Consider the following 17,560-nt stretch of genomic DNA (forward strand, 5'->3'; position numbering starts at 1 on the left):
CAGAAATTCTTCTTGTCTCCTCCAAGAAGGAGGGTAGGAAAGCTAATGAAAGGAAGGTAAGGGGGGGGGCAGAGCTAGAAAACTGCCAACGAAGAAAATTCTCCTATTAGGGAGCGCCATCTCATCTTCTTGGTGTGAGGGAAACACAGGCAAACAGGCCCTCCCCTTTTAAACTCATCCCTAATTCTATGTCTAGAGAACTACAAAAGCTCTGGGAAGGCAAGGAAAAGAACAGAATTTGCAAATAGCACAAGGACTGGCTTTTCTGAAGAACTCCTGGCCCAAGGCCTTTACAAGTGAAACCTTTAACATTTAATTTTTCAACAAAATATACCATTTCAACCTCATTTCCAAACTGCCTCATGGGTACTCCCTTGAGCCAATATAATATGGGCAAATGACCTTCAGCTGTGTAAGTTAAACCCTCAATAGACCACCATCTGGCTTCCATTTAAATGTCATTACTATTATTATAATCCACATAGCACCTTATGCAAGTGTTAAATGTGCTTTTCAGAATTACACATTCCTTCTGTACATGGATCATCTCCCTTCATTATCACCAGAACTCCTCCACTTACATGGTAGGCTGCATCAGCTGATTAATAACACACAACTCTCTGCATCTGCCTATATAGCAGTAAGCGTAACACTGGGGTGAACAGCAATGTAGAAGACAGAATGGACTTGTACAACAGGCTCAATGCCTCAATCTGGAAGTAACTGCTCCCAGATCTGTAACCAGTACCTGTAGTCAAGACCTTACTTTTGTTTTACTTGAAATGAGAACGTCTCTAACTAGGCAGCACCAAGAAAGGGCACTGTGCTCAGCGTGAAATGGGGAAAATGAGGCAGCAGAGTTCCCTCTGGCTTGGCCATAAAAAACATTCTTTTACAGTGAGATAACAGAGATCCAGCAGTTATTTTGCTGTAAAACCTGAAAAGAACCTGGGATACCTGCAGTACTCATCATGAGGCAGCCAGGTTTGGTCAGTACTCCTTTTTGTTAGGCCACTATTTATTTAGGCTTCAGTGAGACAGCAGCGGTTTGTCTCTATTTGTTTGCACAATAGGAAAGCTACCTTCCACCATCAATTGTCAGGATAAAGAGGCATCTATTTTAAAAGATATTTTGTCCATCTACTAACATGACTTGACCTCACATAACCAGGGAAAACTCATTACCTCTGTCTGTGTCGGAAAACATCCCGGCCAGATTGCAAGACATCTTGACGAACATCTGCCAGAGCAGCCACCGCCCCTTGGGCCACCGCAGCAGCTGAGCGAGGCCTGTGACTGGCAGACGATGCTGACAAGCTCTTCCCCACCATGCCAGCAGGGCTATGATTCATTGCTCTCCCGGAGCCTGGTTTGAAATGAGCAGCTAAGGCCAGGATCAACCTCATGATAGATTTCAAGTTCCCATCAACAATATCTGCAAAACGCAAATAAAGCCAAGGACAATGCCATTAACAGAAGTCCCACCAGAGCTGTATCTGACCAACAAGCATGAATATAATGAAACCCAATGGGACCATGCCAGTAAATGAGGACTATGCAAAAAGGACTGCATTACAGCGCTGATGCTTAGCTCTGCTTGTTTTGTAGAGCAGCAAACTGACTGCCATCTACAGATGTTTAAACAGTTTGAACAGACCTGAGCCTTCCCTCTACAGCCGTTTCCAGCTAACAATCCAGTAGGTTACGTGACAGCACATTATAATTACTGAACGCTCACTAGAAAAGTACAGCAGTTACTGAAGACTACCACTGTATTAGCAGTCACTTCAATTAGCACATGGAATTTGCTTTTTTTTTTTTAATACTAAAGACCAGAGAACAGCAATGTATTTCTTTAGCAGTAGCATCCTGTACTATAAACTGTAGCACCTTGCAAATGTTAACGAGTCAGTTTTAGTAGTATCACACTAGGCATTTCCTCCAGCATACAAACTAGCTCAAACATGTTGATCTCAAGTTCACTGCAAAGATCAGCCATTCTTTCAGACTAGGATTCAAACCAATTTAGTCAACTGAGATACTCAAAGTCTAGTAAAACTATAGGAACAGGGTTTCCAAATATCAGAGGCAGCCTAAAAAAAAAATCATACATGCTGGAGGCATGAAGGCTGGTTATTACTTGCTTTAGTATCCGAAAAATTAGAAATAGCCAAAATAAGTCACAGTGACTGCTACCTCCATGTCATTCATGGAGAACATAAAGCCAAAAGTTTGTGTCAATTGTTTGAAGTCCTAGAGTGAGTCAATGTCAGAACTATGGCCAGAGCTCTGGAGCGTGTGTCCCAGAGTCTCGTGCCTATATTCTATCCCATGACCACATGACATGACATGCATTGCATACACAAACAAAGGTATCAACCTGGATAAGACTTTTACCAATATTGCTATCACTTGTATAGTCATGAGCTCATAAGACAACTTGCAACATTACTGAAAGAAACAGTACAGCCTCCAATCTGCCAGTAGCAGTACTGTGGACACAGTACTCATTACTCTTTAAATTCTAAGCCTCTCACCAAGGCCTATAAACCAACAGCTTGTACTTTTCTGCTAACAACAAGGGTCATGAACTCCATGTAGTCCATCTCAGTATTTTTCCCCCCCTTTCTCATTTGAAGGGCCACAGACAGTCAGAAATGTATTCCCTCCCAGTAGAGTCAACAAACAATAAGGATAAGGGCCTGTCTTCTACCCCATGGATCTACACACACCAGCAATCCTTGTGACATCTGATTAAACCATGCCATAGACATGTGATTTTGCATATTGAGTCTCCTCCCTATTTACAGGCCATGCAAAACAGTATCACAGGCTTCCAGTGGACCAGAAATATTTTTCCCATGTCTCATTTCATAGTAGCAGGTTTATATGTTGTTTTAGTGAAAGATTCTGAGTCTGTATTCCTCATTACACCATTACTTGATCTTCTGACTGCTCAGTAGCAGGGGAAAAGGTATGTCCTATGCTGCTACCAAAAGCAGTCAAGAACACAGTATCATTCAACCAAAAAGCTGTTACTAAACCATAGGAGGAAAAAAAACCCAAACTCCCCCACAAACCAATACATTAGCTATTTGATATGAAACAATGACAGAAACAGGCCTTCAACAGATAGAATAATCTGTGGCGACTGCCGGGGCACATACCTTTTGCTGATGTCTGATGCATGCGGATCTTTTTTGATGCCACGAACTGTAAGACTTTCTCCACATTTTCCTTCATCTCCTGCTGGCTGGTGGGGTTGACCTGAATGCCATTCAACTTCTCGCCAGCTAAAGAAGTGGAAAAACTTTACTAGAGAAGAACCGAACCGCTTGGCGCTGTCACAGGAATTGCTATAGGTGTAGGGTCTGATCTTATCTCCTGTCTGGGTACTGCAAGAGGCATACATGGCTTCTTGTCCTGCTTATCAGGTACGCAGTACCAGGAATAACTAGATTGGAGACTGTACTGGGTTTACATGGTTTTGGTAGTGGGGGGGCTACAGGGATGGCTTCTGTGAGAAGAAGCCAGAAGCTTCCCCCATGTCCGACAGAGCCAGTTCCAGCTAGCTTCAAGACGGACGCACTGCTGGCCAAGGTTGAGCCAATCAGCAATGTTGGTAGCGCCTCTATGATAACATATTTAAGAAGGGGTAAAAACTGCTGCACAACAGGAGCCAGGAGAGAGGAGTGAGACTATGTGAGAGAAACAACTATGCAGACACCAAGGTCAGTGAAGAAGGAGGGGGAGAAGCAGGTTGTCCCCCTGCAGCCCACGGAGGGTCCATGGTGGAACAGATATCCACCCTGCAGCCTGTGAGGGACCCCACGCCAGAGCAGGTGGATGTACCCCAAAAGAGGCTGTGACCCCGTAGAGACCCACGCTGGAGCAAGCTCCTGGCACGACCTGTGGCCCCACAGGGGACCCACGCTGGAGTAGTCTATTCCTGACTGCATCGCACGGAAAGGGGCCATGCTGGAGCAGTTTGTGAAGAACTGCAGCCCGTGGGAAGGACCCACATTGGAGAAGTTCATGGAGGACTATCTCCTGTGAGTGGGACCCCACACTGGAGCAGGGGAAGAGTGTGAAGAGGAAGGAGCAGCAGAGACAATGCGTAATGAACTGACCACAACCCCCATTCCCCATCCCCCTGCGCCGCTATAGGCAGGGAGGGAGGTAGAGAATCTGGGAGTGAAGTTGAGCCTGGGAAGAAAGGCGTATCTTAGCAAGCAGGTCACTCTTCCAAAAATGCCACACACTAACACCGTTCCTCCACAAGATAAGTCCTTTTGTAACTCCATTCAGACTCGTGGGAGGGAACCTGACAGGTTTTAGCACATCTGTTGTAACTCTCTGCTAAAACACAAGGACTTTAATAGAACTGCATTTATGATTTGCTTTATGAATGCTTTCTTTTAAAGTCACTCCTTCCCCACACACACACAAGCTCTGACGCCATGATTAACATCTGCAAGTACGCCTGACAGATGTCAGAGCCAAGGCCAGCCTCTTCTACACAAGATCTAAAACTGCAAGATGAAAAATAGTGCCATATGGCATTACTGACCTACAATCTCAATGAGCAAAGCAAGAATGACTCCATCTCGGAGATCTTGTCTCAGGTCTTGGACTGGCTTTATTGTTGGCTTCTTCTTCAGCTGGGAATTCACCCAGGCCACATATGCCTGTAGTTGTTGCTGAAAATATAAAACAAAACATTTGCATGTCATTGCCATTTCAGGGGGAAGTTGCATCACGCTCACTTTTCTCTTTCATCTTCACAGATCTGTCTTTTGCCCTTGAAAACAAACACCAGTGGTCTCATCCCAAAGCCTGCTGAGCACTAACTGACATCACTGCACACTGTGCTCTCAGCTCACTCCATGCCAGAACAGGAAGAGCAAGGAGGCAGCAGGACAGGACTCATGATCTAAGCACAGCTGAGAAGAGAGCTTTATATTACGTTTAATCTAGGTTGGTGCCAAACCAATGCTGTCATCCCCTCATTTTTGGTGCCAGAATCGGTTCACTCATAGCATTTAGTGTCCCATCCACACTATTTTCTTACACATATCAAGAAAGTAGAAAACCCACAATGCAGAAGCAAGAAACCCTGTGTTATGTCCCATTAAACCACGCCATCTACCAAAAGAAAACAACCAGGACAGGTTTCCTGGAAGATATAACAGCCTCCCTCCTTAACATTTAACATTTGCTAACAGTTCATGCAACAGGGAAGAAAGACCCTGTTGTACAGGGTCCTTCCTCCATTTCCTTAGAGCTGCATCAACATTTCTAATGGCCCAGTTTCTATTTCTGTACATGTGGAAGCTGGCTTGCCACAGCACTTAACACCTGCAAGACCTGAGAGCAAGGAGCACTGCCTTTCCAGCAGGTCATACTAGATGCTGATTCATATAGCTGTGCACGTTGCCACAGGGGGAAGACCAGGGAAACTGAACTCAGGCTTCTGGTCAGTGTGATGCCCCTTCCGGTGTAAGTGACTGAAAGGCAAAGAGCAGATTCACATGACCTTTCTCTTTCCATCCCCCTCTCAGCAGCACTTCCATGGCTAGTAGGAGCACTGGAAACACTGAAATCCCTTTGGGCAGGGCTGGTGTCATACATTGAGGGTAAACAAACTGATCCATTTATGGGATTACCTTCCTTTTCACTTCCCATTATTCTGCCAATGCAGCGGGTTTTAAGTCTCCATTCCATATTATCTCAGCAATGTCAGTCAGTTTATGCTTTTACAGCCCATCAAAGTCACAATCTGATCACAGCTTCGCTCTTAATTATCCCGACATAGGAAATCCAGCTTTAATCACACCATGGTTCGGTCTGCTGGTTCAGAAAGGTGACTGGACCTGTATTCAATCCGTTCTGCTCACTCAGCAGAGCTGGAGAGCAGAACAGAGGAGATAAGCTAGGGGGACTGCCTGATGGCTTTTGAAAAAAAGGAAGCAGAAGTGGCAGATCTGATGCATGCTTGCTGGAGCAGACTTGGCCTGTCACATGGATTGGATCTGCATGCTCTTCTTCGGCTGTAATGGCAATGATGCATGTCAGTTTTGCCTGCCCAATTTCAGAGGTCTTTATTTTCTACTTAACATGACTGGGCACTGTGGAGAATCAACAAGCCTTGACTTTCTCTCTCCCTCACACAAGTTAATGATGCTGTGCTGATTTTCAGAACAGCAGTGGTAACTCTTGCCAGCTGCAAAAAGCAGCCCCACCTCTTGCAATTGTATTTTAACTGATGATGTGGGCACTGAGGTTCATACTCACAACAGTCTAATATCAGAGAGACCACAAGCCTTCTATTACACAGATTCAATAAAGCTTTAATTGATTCAAACAAGTACCAGAGAAAAGAGGTAGGTTTGTTTATAGTAATACAGCATCACTACAGAAATATCTGGATTCATAAATAAAGATGTACTGAATAGGGTTGCAGCATTAAAACTGCATGTGAAGTTTAAGTAATTTAGGGAAATAATCTTATCACAGTTGTGTTTACTACCTTGCTGTCATTTTTCAAATCATTTTCCAAAGTTCTAAACTGTTACATTGTACTAATTCCACAAAGGCACAACCCCTTCCAGCCTACAGAAAATTTGCAATTTTTATAGGGGTCTATATAGTTCTTCCACTCAGAGGAAAACTAGACCCTTTCACTAAGCGGTTTGTTCTCCGTTTCCTTCCTCTGAACTTTCCTCATGCATTCATAAGAAAGCATTTTTAGCAAAGTTTTAGTGTCCATCTATTAAAAGCATGAGGTTGACATTGTTATTATTAGGAAAAAAAAGTCACTCCTAAATCCCAGTGCATTTACGTTTTAAACAATGATTATTAAAAGGAGGATTTTGAGGCAATGGAATATGGATGTCACCATTACAGAATAATTTCATAACAGCAGCTGCTGTAATACTGCAGACTTACATTTCATTAGTAGGCTTGCTTTGTTGTTTGGTTGGTTGGTTTTGCTTTTTTTCCCCCCACTGAAGCATAAGATTTTCCTGCAGAAGTTCAGACAGTTGGACTGATCAGCATTTCCTGATTTTGTATCCAAAAACTAGAAGATCTAATGACTTTAGCAAAAGACTTGGATTTCTGCAAAGCTAAAAACCCCCAGAGTAAGCTGTCGCTTCTGGCAGCTGAGGTGAGTGGGTGACTGAACTTACCAAGAAAGTAACAACAAATACAAAAAATGCTCTACACAGCCTATTCCACCCCACCAAAATACTCCCTAGCCTGTACTTGTCACTTGTCCACAGAAATACTCACACCAAAAATACATGCTCCATCACCATTTGTGGCTGCAGGCATCCCAGCTCAAACGATACATGTGCCCCATCCAGTCTCACATAGGTCTCAGCTCCTCTTAGTCAACACACTCCAAGGAGGAAAGAAAGGAAGTTGGGAACAAACAAGGAGATGGATGACATCTCAGAAGTACTCTTCCTTTCCTTTTCCAAGGCTGTCCCCCCTGTGCTTTCACACTTCTTCCTGACAGCAGAGTAGGATATTACATTTTGTGCCTTCTAAGTAATTAGCAAAAAGAGACACTAACCCCAGAGGCAGAGCAAACAGAACAGAATCCAGACTGAGTAAAGGATGCAGAGGGAGCCTTTGTGCCTAGGTGGCTGGACCCATTAGTCTCCCAAACCTGCTTAGGTCCCCTGCTCTGACATCTGCTCAAATTGTTAGCACTCTCCTTGTTTAACTTTTGTCTTTCTAGTTGAGAGGAAAGATCCTATGGGACCCATTACACCAATTCCTGTGATGCTGTAGCTATGCTACTACAGCTTCCTACAGAACCTCCAAACTTCACAGGATTGAGCAAATCCCTAGAGCTTCCCCTTGTTGGTTTATGATCTGGTATGGTTGAGAGCTATATCCAAGAGTAATCAGAGAAGGAACAGCTAGTATTTTATCTAGCTCATCCTCTTCCTTCAAAATAATTGAATAATTAGCTGAATAATTCTTCCTTCAGCCACTGACCACGCAGGACTTTTCTGCTTCTCCCTGCATTTTTGTTTGAGCTTCGGTTCAGCCAAATCTTAGACTTGACGGAGTTCACATTGCTCTACTCCTGCACCAATATTTCTTTCAAAGCCAGGATTTTCAGAAAAAAAACATATCAGCCTAGTCTAAGATTTACTATGCAGAGCACATGTTATTAGGATTATGGTGGAGTTAAGCTTAATCCTATTTATGTTAACACAGCTTTGTGTTCCAAAAACAGGCCAGGTTTACTCGTACCTTGCAATGGGAAGAGTAGCTCCCTTACCTGACAAAAGTTGGAGCCCAGACTGCTCCAGCTCCTAGGCAGATCATTGTAGGGTGCTTATATCCAAGTCACTCTGGAAGACTTAAAAGACTCCAGGAGAAGATTTTTAAAGCAAGGTACTAGGGGCCACCTGCAGTTGTAAGGAATTTCCCAACTGGCAGGCACTTCTGCTAGCAAGTGACAGAGAGGAAAACAGCCTCCCAGGGTCAGCACATTTTTCTCAGCAGCTGTAATCCCTTACTGATAATTACAATTAAGTGTCATTATCTAATATTTTCCACAGGTGGAAGAAAAATAGCAGCTCTATTGCAGATCTCCTGCCAGTTGTAGGTGTCCTTGCTATTCTCATTTAACCAGTGCAATTCACCACCTGCTGCTTAGGGCTCATGTTTCTCCCCTCTCAACCATCAATCAGTCCAGTCTGTCTGACAGTAAATATAGGTAGATCACAATGCCTTGATATGCTACTCTGTCCTTTATTATCAGTGCCATCTACATTACACTGCATAAGGTTAATTTTCACCTCCTCTGAGATTAGGGTATTGCACATTTTGAAGTCAGGCAAATATTCACTCTTGGACAAAATCACTCTTTAGCAGGCAGATGCCTTCAGAGGGCCTGACCTCCTTGCCATTGCGTTACAGTAGACTCGCGTGACATTCTCTGCCTCTGGGAAGAAATGCCTTTTCTGCGTTCATTGGATGAATTTGAATCTATCCTTATTGTTCGATTTAGGGAATCAGCCTGGAAGAATAGTGTTTCTCATAATCTTTACTCTGCTTTTCCTTTATACCCTATGGACACTGCCCAAGCACCAGGTCTAACAAGGTCAATAATAATAGCCCTCATGCTATGAGGTTGGTCCCAGTATGAAAGGCATTTAGTGTCCTGTCTGTTCAGAGCACTGAACCAAATCTGTGCAACAGCAAAGCTCAAAGGCTAGCCTAATTGCATCAGGATGTAATGTTTAAGGCTTTGTATGATTTCTAAGCTTTCTGACATAGATGGGAACTGTAATTTTCCATCCAATGTTCCTCCAGTTTGACTTTTTTTTGTTTTTGTTTGAGAAGGCGTTTGTAGAAGCAGAAAATAAAAACTCACAAGCAAAGAAAATGTTTCTCTCTGCTCTCAAAGCAAGCAGATTTTTTTTGCCTCAAAATTGCTGTTTAAATGTGATTCAGGCTGTTTCATGTATTGAGATAGCTCCTGGTGCATCCAACAGTGAAAACCACCCAATTATGACCAGAGTGATGCCAGAATGACCATATGCACAGGACTCCCCTTTCATAAAACTCTTACTTTAAAGCAGGAGATGTAATTTCATTCAAAATAACTTTTGGTCTGATGTGTATTTTCCTAATCTTCTACAAACAGCCTGTCTCAAGCACAGAAGATGCCTCCCTACAGTGACACAGTTTGGAAAAGGAGGCACCCATGCAACCGGGTGCACACCAGGAAACAGAAATACTGCGTGAGCTGCAAAAGACCAGAAGCTCCTTAAGCCTTCACCCGTATCTGAGTGAAAACATGGACATTTCCAACACCCTAACATGTCTGGACAAGGATTTTTTACTGATTTGGTGAGACCCAGGAAGAAGGATTATCCTGAAGTCTCGATGAAATTCTAGCCAGCACATATCTTCTATAACTTCTAAGGTCATTTTCAAAGACTCAAGCAGCACAAACCTTTGGGAGGAGCAGCCCGATGACGCCCTTAACCCATGCTATGTTCTAGGCACTCAGTTGGATTTTCCTTGTCTTAATATAAACCATTTGTTTGGTTCAGTGAATTGACCTCAAGAAGTAGCCACCTGTTTCTCTAGCCAGATTCAAGAATATAAAGGCCAGTCTTCTTGCTTTCTGATCTCTTAGTCCAAACAACATTTTTGAAACCACTGATTCTGACTACCATTCATGGACTGTTCAGGTTTGTGCAAAGATTTTAGAAAGCAAGTGCCTGCAACTTTAGAAGGCTTTGGCCAGATATTTAGAAATACTTTAGAGACATTCCTGTCATCCTGGGTGTTCGGAACAAATACAAAGAATTAAATCCTCCTCTCTGTATGCAGCAGAGGGATGTTGCACAGGAACTGATTTCTGCCCTTCATTCAGAATGTCAGGATGGGGAGAACACTGGCTTCATCTCCAGAGGGACAAGAGCAGCAGTTTTTGCTCAAATCCTGGCAGTACTGCTGGGTTGAAATGGCAGCTGCCTGTGGCGTCCTGGCTAAACTACTACTTGTTACTGGGAGGGGAACAAATGCCTGGTCTACTAAGAGAGCAGCTCACTGGCAGACTTTCAGATGCCAGCTCAAGTGCTGGAAGGTCTGTGAAGAATGACGTTTAGAGCTGAAGGTGTATTTCACGTGTTGCCTGAATGCAAACAATAGCAAGGATTTCCAGAGTGCCCAGCAGGATACATAATTTTTGACTGCAGTTTTCCACATTTGTCGCAGTCCTTTACCCATCAACAGGAAGAACTTAAGTGTTAAAGAGCAACGCCCAATTCCATTCAAACTCCCTGAATTCTTTCTACCATTTTGATTTTTACTTCTTGTTGCACAGCCAATAGCGGTCACACTACATGCCAGACACACACAACTTTCAGTACAGGACGAAGTAATTCTTACCTGTGCCTATATATACTGGTATTTTATTCATTTAGTGTGCATTTTAGAATCCATTTGGAAGAGCTTAGTAGATGCAAATATAAGCTCTTTTTAAACAACTCATGAAGCCAGCAGCACCACTCACATCTAAAAGACAGTTATGCTCAGTAGTTTGTGGCAATCTAATAATAATTAACCTTGAGTCTCTTCCCAAGAAACTGGGCCTAGGTGGGCAAATGGCAAGAAATGCATGTCTGACAGCTTTTTATTTCTGTAGAACCAGAGTTATTTAATTTGTGCAGAACAACAGCCTGATGATTCCATTTTTCCTTTTAATATAAGAAACCTTTTCCTTCTAGGGATCTTTTGCCAAGACATATCCTTGCTGTCAGACAGTGATCTCACTTGTGCCACCCATCTGCCAGAAAGTGGTATTTTTGTGAGTGGCATCTAACTGTGCTTTCTTCAAACAGTAATTTTGCCTGTCACTTTCATAACACCACACGCAAGCATTCCCCCTGCAATTAATCTGTTTTCTACCTATACCTCCTTTAACTCCAATCTCCTGTTTGTAAAAATCCTGGGATTACTCACTATACCTTCCACACACACAGTGGCAGTTCTGTGCACCCTTTTTATGTTCAGAAATCTGAAGATGGTATCAATTCCTTAAACAAATTCACTTTCATTTCAGGCAGCAACTACTCCAAAAGTCTACTAGATCGAAACTCATGTAAAATGAATCTTGCTAGGATGTATTCCTTTAAATCAACAAACATCCATGCCCCAAAATGTCACTGCCATTTGAAGCCAGGTTCTTGCTTTAGGGATAATTTCTGGCACTTTTGCAAGATGTTTTAGTGCCTCTGCATTTTCCCCAGTCTGGTATTTTGAGGCCCTTTTCTCACACAGGCCGTGTTTCCATGCAGGCATACAGGCAAAATCTGAGCCACAAGAGATCTTTTACTGTAAACTGCCAGTACTTCGGAGCACATGATTCACCCTGAATTATCAAATGGTTCCACTACACCCAAACAAAGTCTAAGGTCTGTCAAAACAAGTTGCACTGAGACATTCCCTGATGCTTCAGGAAAGAAAAGGAGCGTTGTTCCCTATTTAGCAGAATGCAGTCACTAGCCCTGTACAGACAGGGAAATGAAGCTTTGTGAAGAGACTGAGCACACAGTATAACTGAACAGTGCTCTTTGCAGGCAAGAACCTTTCATATGAAGAAAAGGGAAAGGGACACCCAGTGAGGTTGCCTGGTCCAGGATGAAGGGCACTAAAGGCACATTTAGAACACAGGCTCTGTTCCTCACTCTGCCAATGACTTGCTGTGAATTTGGCAGCCCACTTTACCTCTGTGTGCCTCAGTTTCTAGCTATAAAACAGCTCTACTAATTTTTATGTACCTTGTAAAATGCTTTGATAACAGTAAATCTTGACTGTTACTGTGCAAATGCACTGTAATATACCCTACCAAAGGACAGCCACTGCTATGCAAACAATTAATAGCCTGGCTTAGACATACAGTGAACCTCTGGCAGGGATTGAATCCTAACTGCTCAACCCCTAATCCTATATAACAGCAAATACATCCTTCCCTTGCTGATAGTCCTGTTGCTGGTCAGGCACAAGGGCTTTGGGAAAATTTGATAAGAATTCCTGCTACAGCAAGCAATTGCCTGCTAAAGTACATCTGCATGTAAATCCAGGTGGGGAAGCCCCAGCTGTGTTTTCTGATGTCTGTGCTTGAGGCTTAGCAGAATTACTATGCAGCAGCTGCCCAGTCTCTTGCAGACCAGACAGGCAACCTGGCAAGGTTCAGGTGGTTCTTCAGATCGCAGCCTTTCTCACTCTGGCCAAGCCTTAAACAAGTGTGCCAGACCATCCCGTGGCTTTAACAGTGTAGAGCAGATGTAAAATACTAGCGGACTCATACCAAAACAAAGCTGATGTGAAATGAGACTTGGCCCTACCATGTGGAAAACAGCAGCATCTCTAAAGAGCTTCATGTATTTAGTGAAACCTAGGCTCTGAGGGATTCAGTACTACAGGGAGCATTTAGTTATGGGATGGTCCTAACGGGCTGAACTGGACGAGGGAGACAGGAGCCAAACCAGCTCTCTTCACAGTGAATCCTATTAGCTATAAATAGCACTCATTGCAAGGAGAGGGTGAGTGCAAGTTTCTTCTGCTAAGATCACAGTAGCAGAGCCGTTTTTATTACAGATCATGCATGTTACACCAAGGGGAACAGAACAGCTGTCAGAACAAGACAGTAGCAAGTCCATACTCCCAGAAAATTACTTCAACCAGAAAAGCAAACCAAAATCAAACCCAGGTCATATCCCACAGCAAGGATTCAGATCTCACAGACAGGATGCCTTCTAATCACCTCAAGTCTACCAACAGATACAGCAAACCTTGAAGAATGAGGGAGAGAGACTGTAGGTCTGGGAAATCCAGGAAATACCTACTGCAGATGCCACTCAGCTAAGAACCCGCTACTCAAGGGAAAATATTACATGAAGCACTTGGTGAGGGGGGAGGCAATGAGCAGCCTACTAGGGAGAAAACAGAGCCCTACCTGCACTGCATCACTTCCTGTGTGCGTACCGCTGGGGATTAGCAGTTCTCACACAGCAAAATGTGGAGGTATTTCCCCATGTAGACAGAGCCTTATATGGTAACCTTGCATTTCACTTTGCTGCTGTTGGGAGACCCTGATTTCAAAACAACCTCTGCTTAGGCTCTTAAAAATTCACTGCCATTTCACTCTCCGGAGAGGAGCCAATGCCAGGCCTGTTGTTCAACGTAATCTCATAGGGAAAAAATAGCTATTTCAAATGACTCATTGCACACAAGCAACTACATAATTAAGAAATGATCTTCCCACTTGAAAAACAGAAAGTATATTATTGTTAAAATACAGACACATTAATGTCTTGGCGCTGTCAGGCCCATTTCTGACACATTTCTGTGTGCCCCATCTGTTTTAAAGAACTGACAGAAGTGTGAGCACATTATCTCAAATAAACTGCATTTCCTCAAGGAGAGAGAACAAGCTGAGGCCACATGGACAGAGTCACCACAAAGGAGACCATGCCCTCTATGGTTTCCTTGCATTATGAACGACTTCTTTTAGAAGCCATACATTCCCATGCCACCATCCAGCTGTGGGATTGAATTATTCAGCTGCCTTAGAGCAGGATAAGTCTGAATAAACAGCAGGGAAACACTTTCAAGGCAGGGTAGTCCGTTAATGAGAGAGGGACAGGAGCTGCATGATGCCCACAGGGGAGTTTGCGGCATTTCAACATTAAACAAAAGTCATCCTGCTTTAGATGTCTGCAGGTGACACTGTCCACAGCGTATTTTGGCCAGGGACTCTGCAAGGGAAGGGAAATACCCTGGCCTGAACTTGCAATTTACAGGGCCCCTTTAGCAAGCTGTGATTATGTTCACCATGGAGAAGGCGTCAGTCTAACAGATGATCTGTGAAGCAAAACAGGCATTAGCTGCAGATGGGACAACTAATACTGCATTCTCCGTTCCCGCTCATGAGATAGTGAGGCTGATGGGGTGGCTTTTAGCTAGCAGGATGGACAGAGAGGGAAAAGAATGCAAAGGAACAAAAGAAACTTGCCTGTAGCATCTTGGTGGTATTGGGCAAACTTTCCAGGCATGGATTATTGACCAAAGGTGCAAGACAGAGACATAACAGTCAATATCCCTAGAGAAACTGGAACCATACCTGGCCTCTAGGTCCCAAGCATGTGTACAGTTGCACCTGAGCTCTGTACACACACCTAGGAGCTTGCTAGCAACTTACTTACTTGTGTATGTTAATGCACAGATTTGGAAAGTACATCGTTGTATTTCAAGGTATCTAGTCACTAAAAGAGCCACCTGGCCAGAAAAGATGCTCTATCGAAAGAACAGACACTGAATCAGCAAGGCAATTCCTGCAATACCCCAATTCACTGCTTGTGTTAAATTGAATCTGAATTTTTATCTTGAATCTGGTTTTATACCCCAACATTAGGTTTAGTAGCTACTCACTTCCAGCCTTCTAACATCAGAGCGCTGTGTTGGGATCAGGCACCTTGGGACACTCTTTCACATTCAGGGACTTCTATAAATAAGCATCTGAGGTACAGAGAGGTAGGGGAGGAAGTACAGTTGGTGGATCAAAACAGAAGGCATGGAATTACAGGGTTTCTCACTCATTTCCAACAGTGTCTGTGATGTGATGCATGTCCTTGGCAAGTCACTTAACCTCGCTGTACCACAGGTTCTGCACTTGCAGAATTGATTTTAAGTTTACGTTTCTTATAATGTGAAGTGTGTGATGTGGCAGAGAGATCCCAAGTGGGGGACATGAGAGTGAATCTGTTTTTATGGTGGGAGAGGGACTTTTTTTCCACAGCGGAGCAGTCTGTGGGTAAAAACAGACAGTCAGGGTGGGGCTAGCACTAAATGTAAAACTGTTCTTTGCTTATTAATAATTATATTTAGTAATAATTAATTATTAATTATATTATTAATATACAGGTAACTATTAGCTTATGCCAGAGAAGGATCTGCTGCCCTCGAGCACAGGAAGTGTAAGCTTGAGCTAAAGCAATACCTTTGCTAGCTAAAAATGAGACCGAGATACTCTGTGGAGGAGGGGATGAAGTATTTACACAGTTACGCAGAGCAATCAAAGGAGACCTGTGGCTGGCATGAAGCTGTGAGGCTCAAGTTTCATACCCAGTTTGTTTTCCCCATCATACTAGTGCTCTTAAGGCCAGGAGGGATGTTCATTTCTGTGAAAAATGGAGTGTGGGGGCAGAGCAGCCGGGTGGAGGCTGAGCTTTGCAAGGATGAGAAACCACTAAACACAAAAATAAGCTATGCGCTCTAAGAAGTAATAAAACACAGGAAGAGACTATCTCTGACACCAGGTGAGAAAGCAAATAGCAGCCACTGTTTGGTTTTAGCACAAACCCCCACAATTTTCCTTCCTTTTCAGCTTACGGACAGGAAATGATGCTCCAGCATGGTCTGCACGATGCACAGCCAGGCAGTGGCTGCCCTGGCATTTTGTACTGAGTCCATAGAGAGTCCAGCGGAACTAATTTTTTATGCACCCTAAAGAGGGAAGCTGACAGCAATCTGCACTCCCCAGGCAGTTACAGGATTCCCATCTCTGGAATTTCTTGGTACTTCTCACTCCTTATTTTATGATTTATTAGTCTCCCTAACAGCAGAATAAGCAAATAAAGAACACTTTTAAAATTATCATTTCCTGACCAAGATTAATTTCTGTCCCCTAGAGATTTACCATACAGAACAAGATGAGGAAAAAAACCAGCCAGCCTGCTCTTTGTCAGCCTCTCCCACGAAATGTGTGTCCACAACGCAGATTTACAGGCTTTCCAACAGCCTTTAGACATAGAGACTTCATATACTCAGGAGAGGAGTCAATTCTATAAAACTAACTGTGCTCCATAACCTTGCTGCAGTTTATATTATTTACTGGTAAAACAGTAAAGTGCTGCAAAGAGAATAAAAACTCTGAGCTAAAAACACCAGCTGTAAAACAGCCACAAACTCTTCAAAAAACTATTGGTGATTTGCAGACCCCTGGCTGAGTTGCCCAATATGCCTTTCTGTTAGTAAGCAGCTCTCCCGCCCTGAAATCTTGCCCATTTTTCTCCTTCTCTGTTCCTCAAAGCACTCAAAGCACTGGGAGACGTAACAGTTCCCGAGAGATGCTGCACAAAAGCATGCCGCCTTGCCCCGGAAAGGTCTGTGTGAGACCTGGGTCATGCATTTACCTCCGTGAAGCCCTCCTGAAGAATATCCAGTAAATTCCCCCTGGCCAAACAAGCGAGCATTCTCCACGAGCCCACCGATGGGCGAGGGTCTCAGAGGACACAGGGCAGATCCTCCAGCTCTGGGCACGACCTCTTCCTCCTTCTCCCAAAGACAAAGAGTTGGAGCTCATCAGGAACCGCATTCATAGTCCCATATGTGCAGCCTGTTACTGCACACAGATAGTTGAGCCAAAGTCAAGGCTTGCACTGGGCATGCTCGAGAGGGAGCTGCTGGGGGAGTAGCGGGAGAGATGTCATACGGTTCCTATAGAAACGCTTCAGCTTACAAGATGCAGGCCCAGGACTGAGTTGGGGAAACATCTGAAACCCATTTCCAGCAGTCGTACTCACACAAAACCTGCTGCGTAAAAGAGATTTTCAAACGCACCAAACACAGCAAGCTCTGTATGATGTGGGGGCAGGGAGAGAGTCAAAGAACAGCAAATAGCAGATGCCTTGCTTAGCTAGAAAAGCCAAAGGAAAGATTGTACGAGCTGCCAGCTTTAACTCCCAGCAATCGTTCTGCAGCCCTGAAGAAACAGCAGCGTTGTCAGCAACCTGGTAGAGACGGGAAGCTGCAAACCAGGCCACAACACAGCTAGTAACATTTGCACAGTACTCGGCCCTGCTCTAGCTGCCCCGGCAATGAAGTTGAAAGAAGAAAAAAGAAAGCTTTCAAACTAGAATTAAATACAATCCCTAGCAAATTTTCTAAATCAATAACAACTGCAATCATTCCAGAAACAAGTATCAAATATCTCCAGGCAATCTCTCAAACTTCATCT

At 43.7% G+C, this 17,560-nt stretch overlaps 1 protein-coding gene across 1 annotated transcript in view; it reads right to left on the minus strand.

Moving 5' to 3' along the window:
- Nucleotides 1-16,796, minus strand: part of DIXDC1 (DIX domain containing 1) — a 36,194-nt gene extending 19,398 nt beyond the window's left edge. Inside the window, exons 1-4 of the mRNA XM_059829725.1 lie at nt 16,737-16,796; nt 4,571-4,700; nt 3,168-3,293; nt 1,186-1,435 (exon numbers count right to left, since the gene is read on the minus strand). Coding sequence (XP_059685708.1) covers nt 1,186-1,435; nt 3,168-3,293; nt 4,571-4,700; nt 16,737-16,796 — 566 coding nt within the window. The remainder of the gene's footprint in view (nt 1-1,185; nt 1,436-3,167; nt 3,294-4,570; nt 4,701-16,736) is intronic.
- Nucleotides 16,797-17,560: the final 764 nt, after the last annotated feature.

This window comes from Gavia stellata, chromosome 26 (assembly GCF_030936135.1).
Source record: "Gavia stellata isolate bGavSte3 chromosome 26, bGavSte3.hap2, whole genome shotgun sequence".
Classification (NCBI taxonomy): domain Eukaryota; kingdom Metazoa; phylum Chordata; class Aves; order Gaviiformes; family Gaviidae; genus Gavia; species Gavia stellata.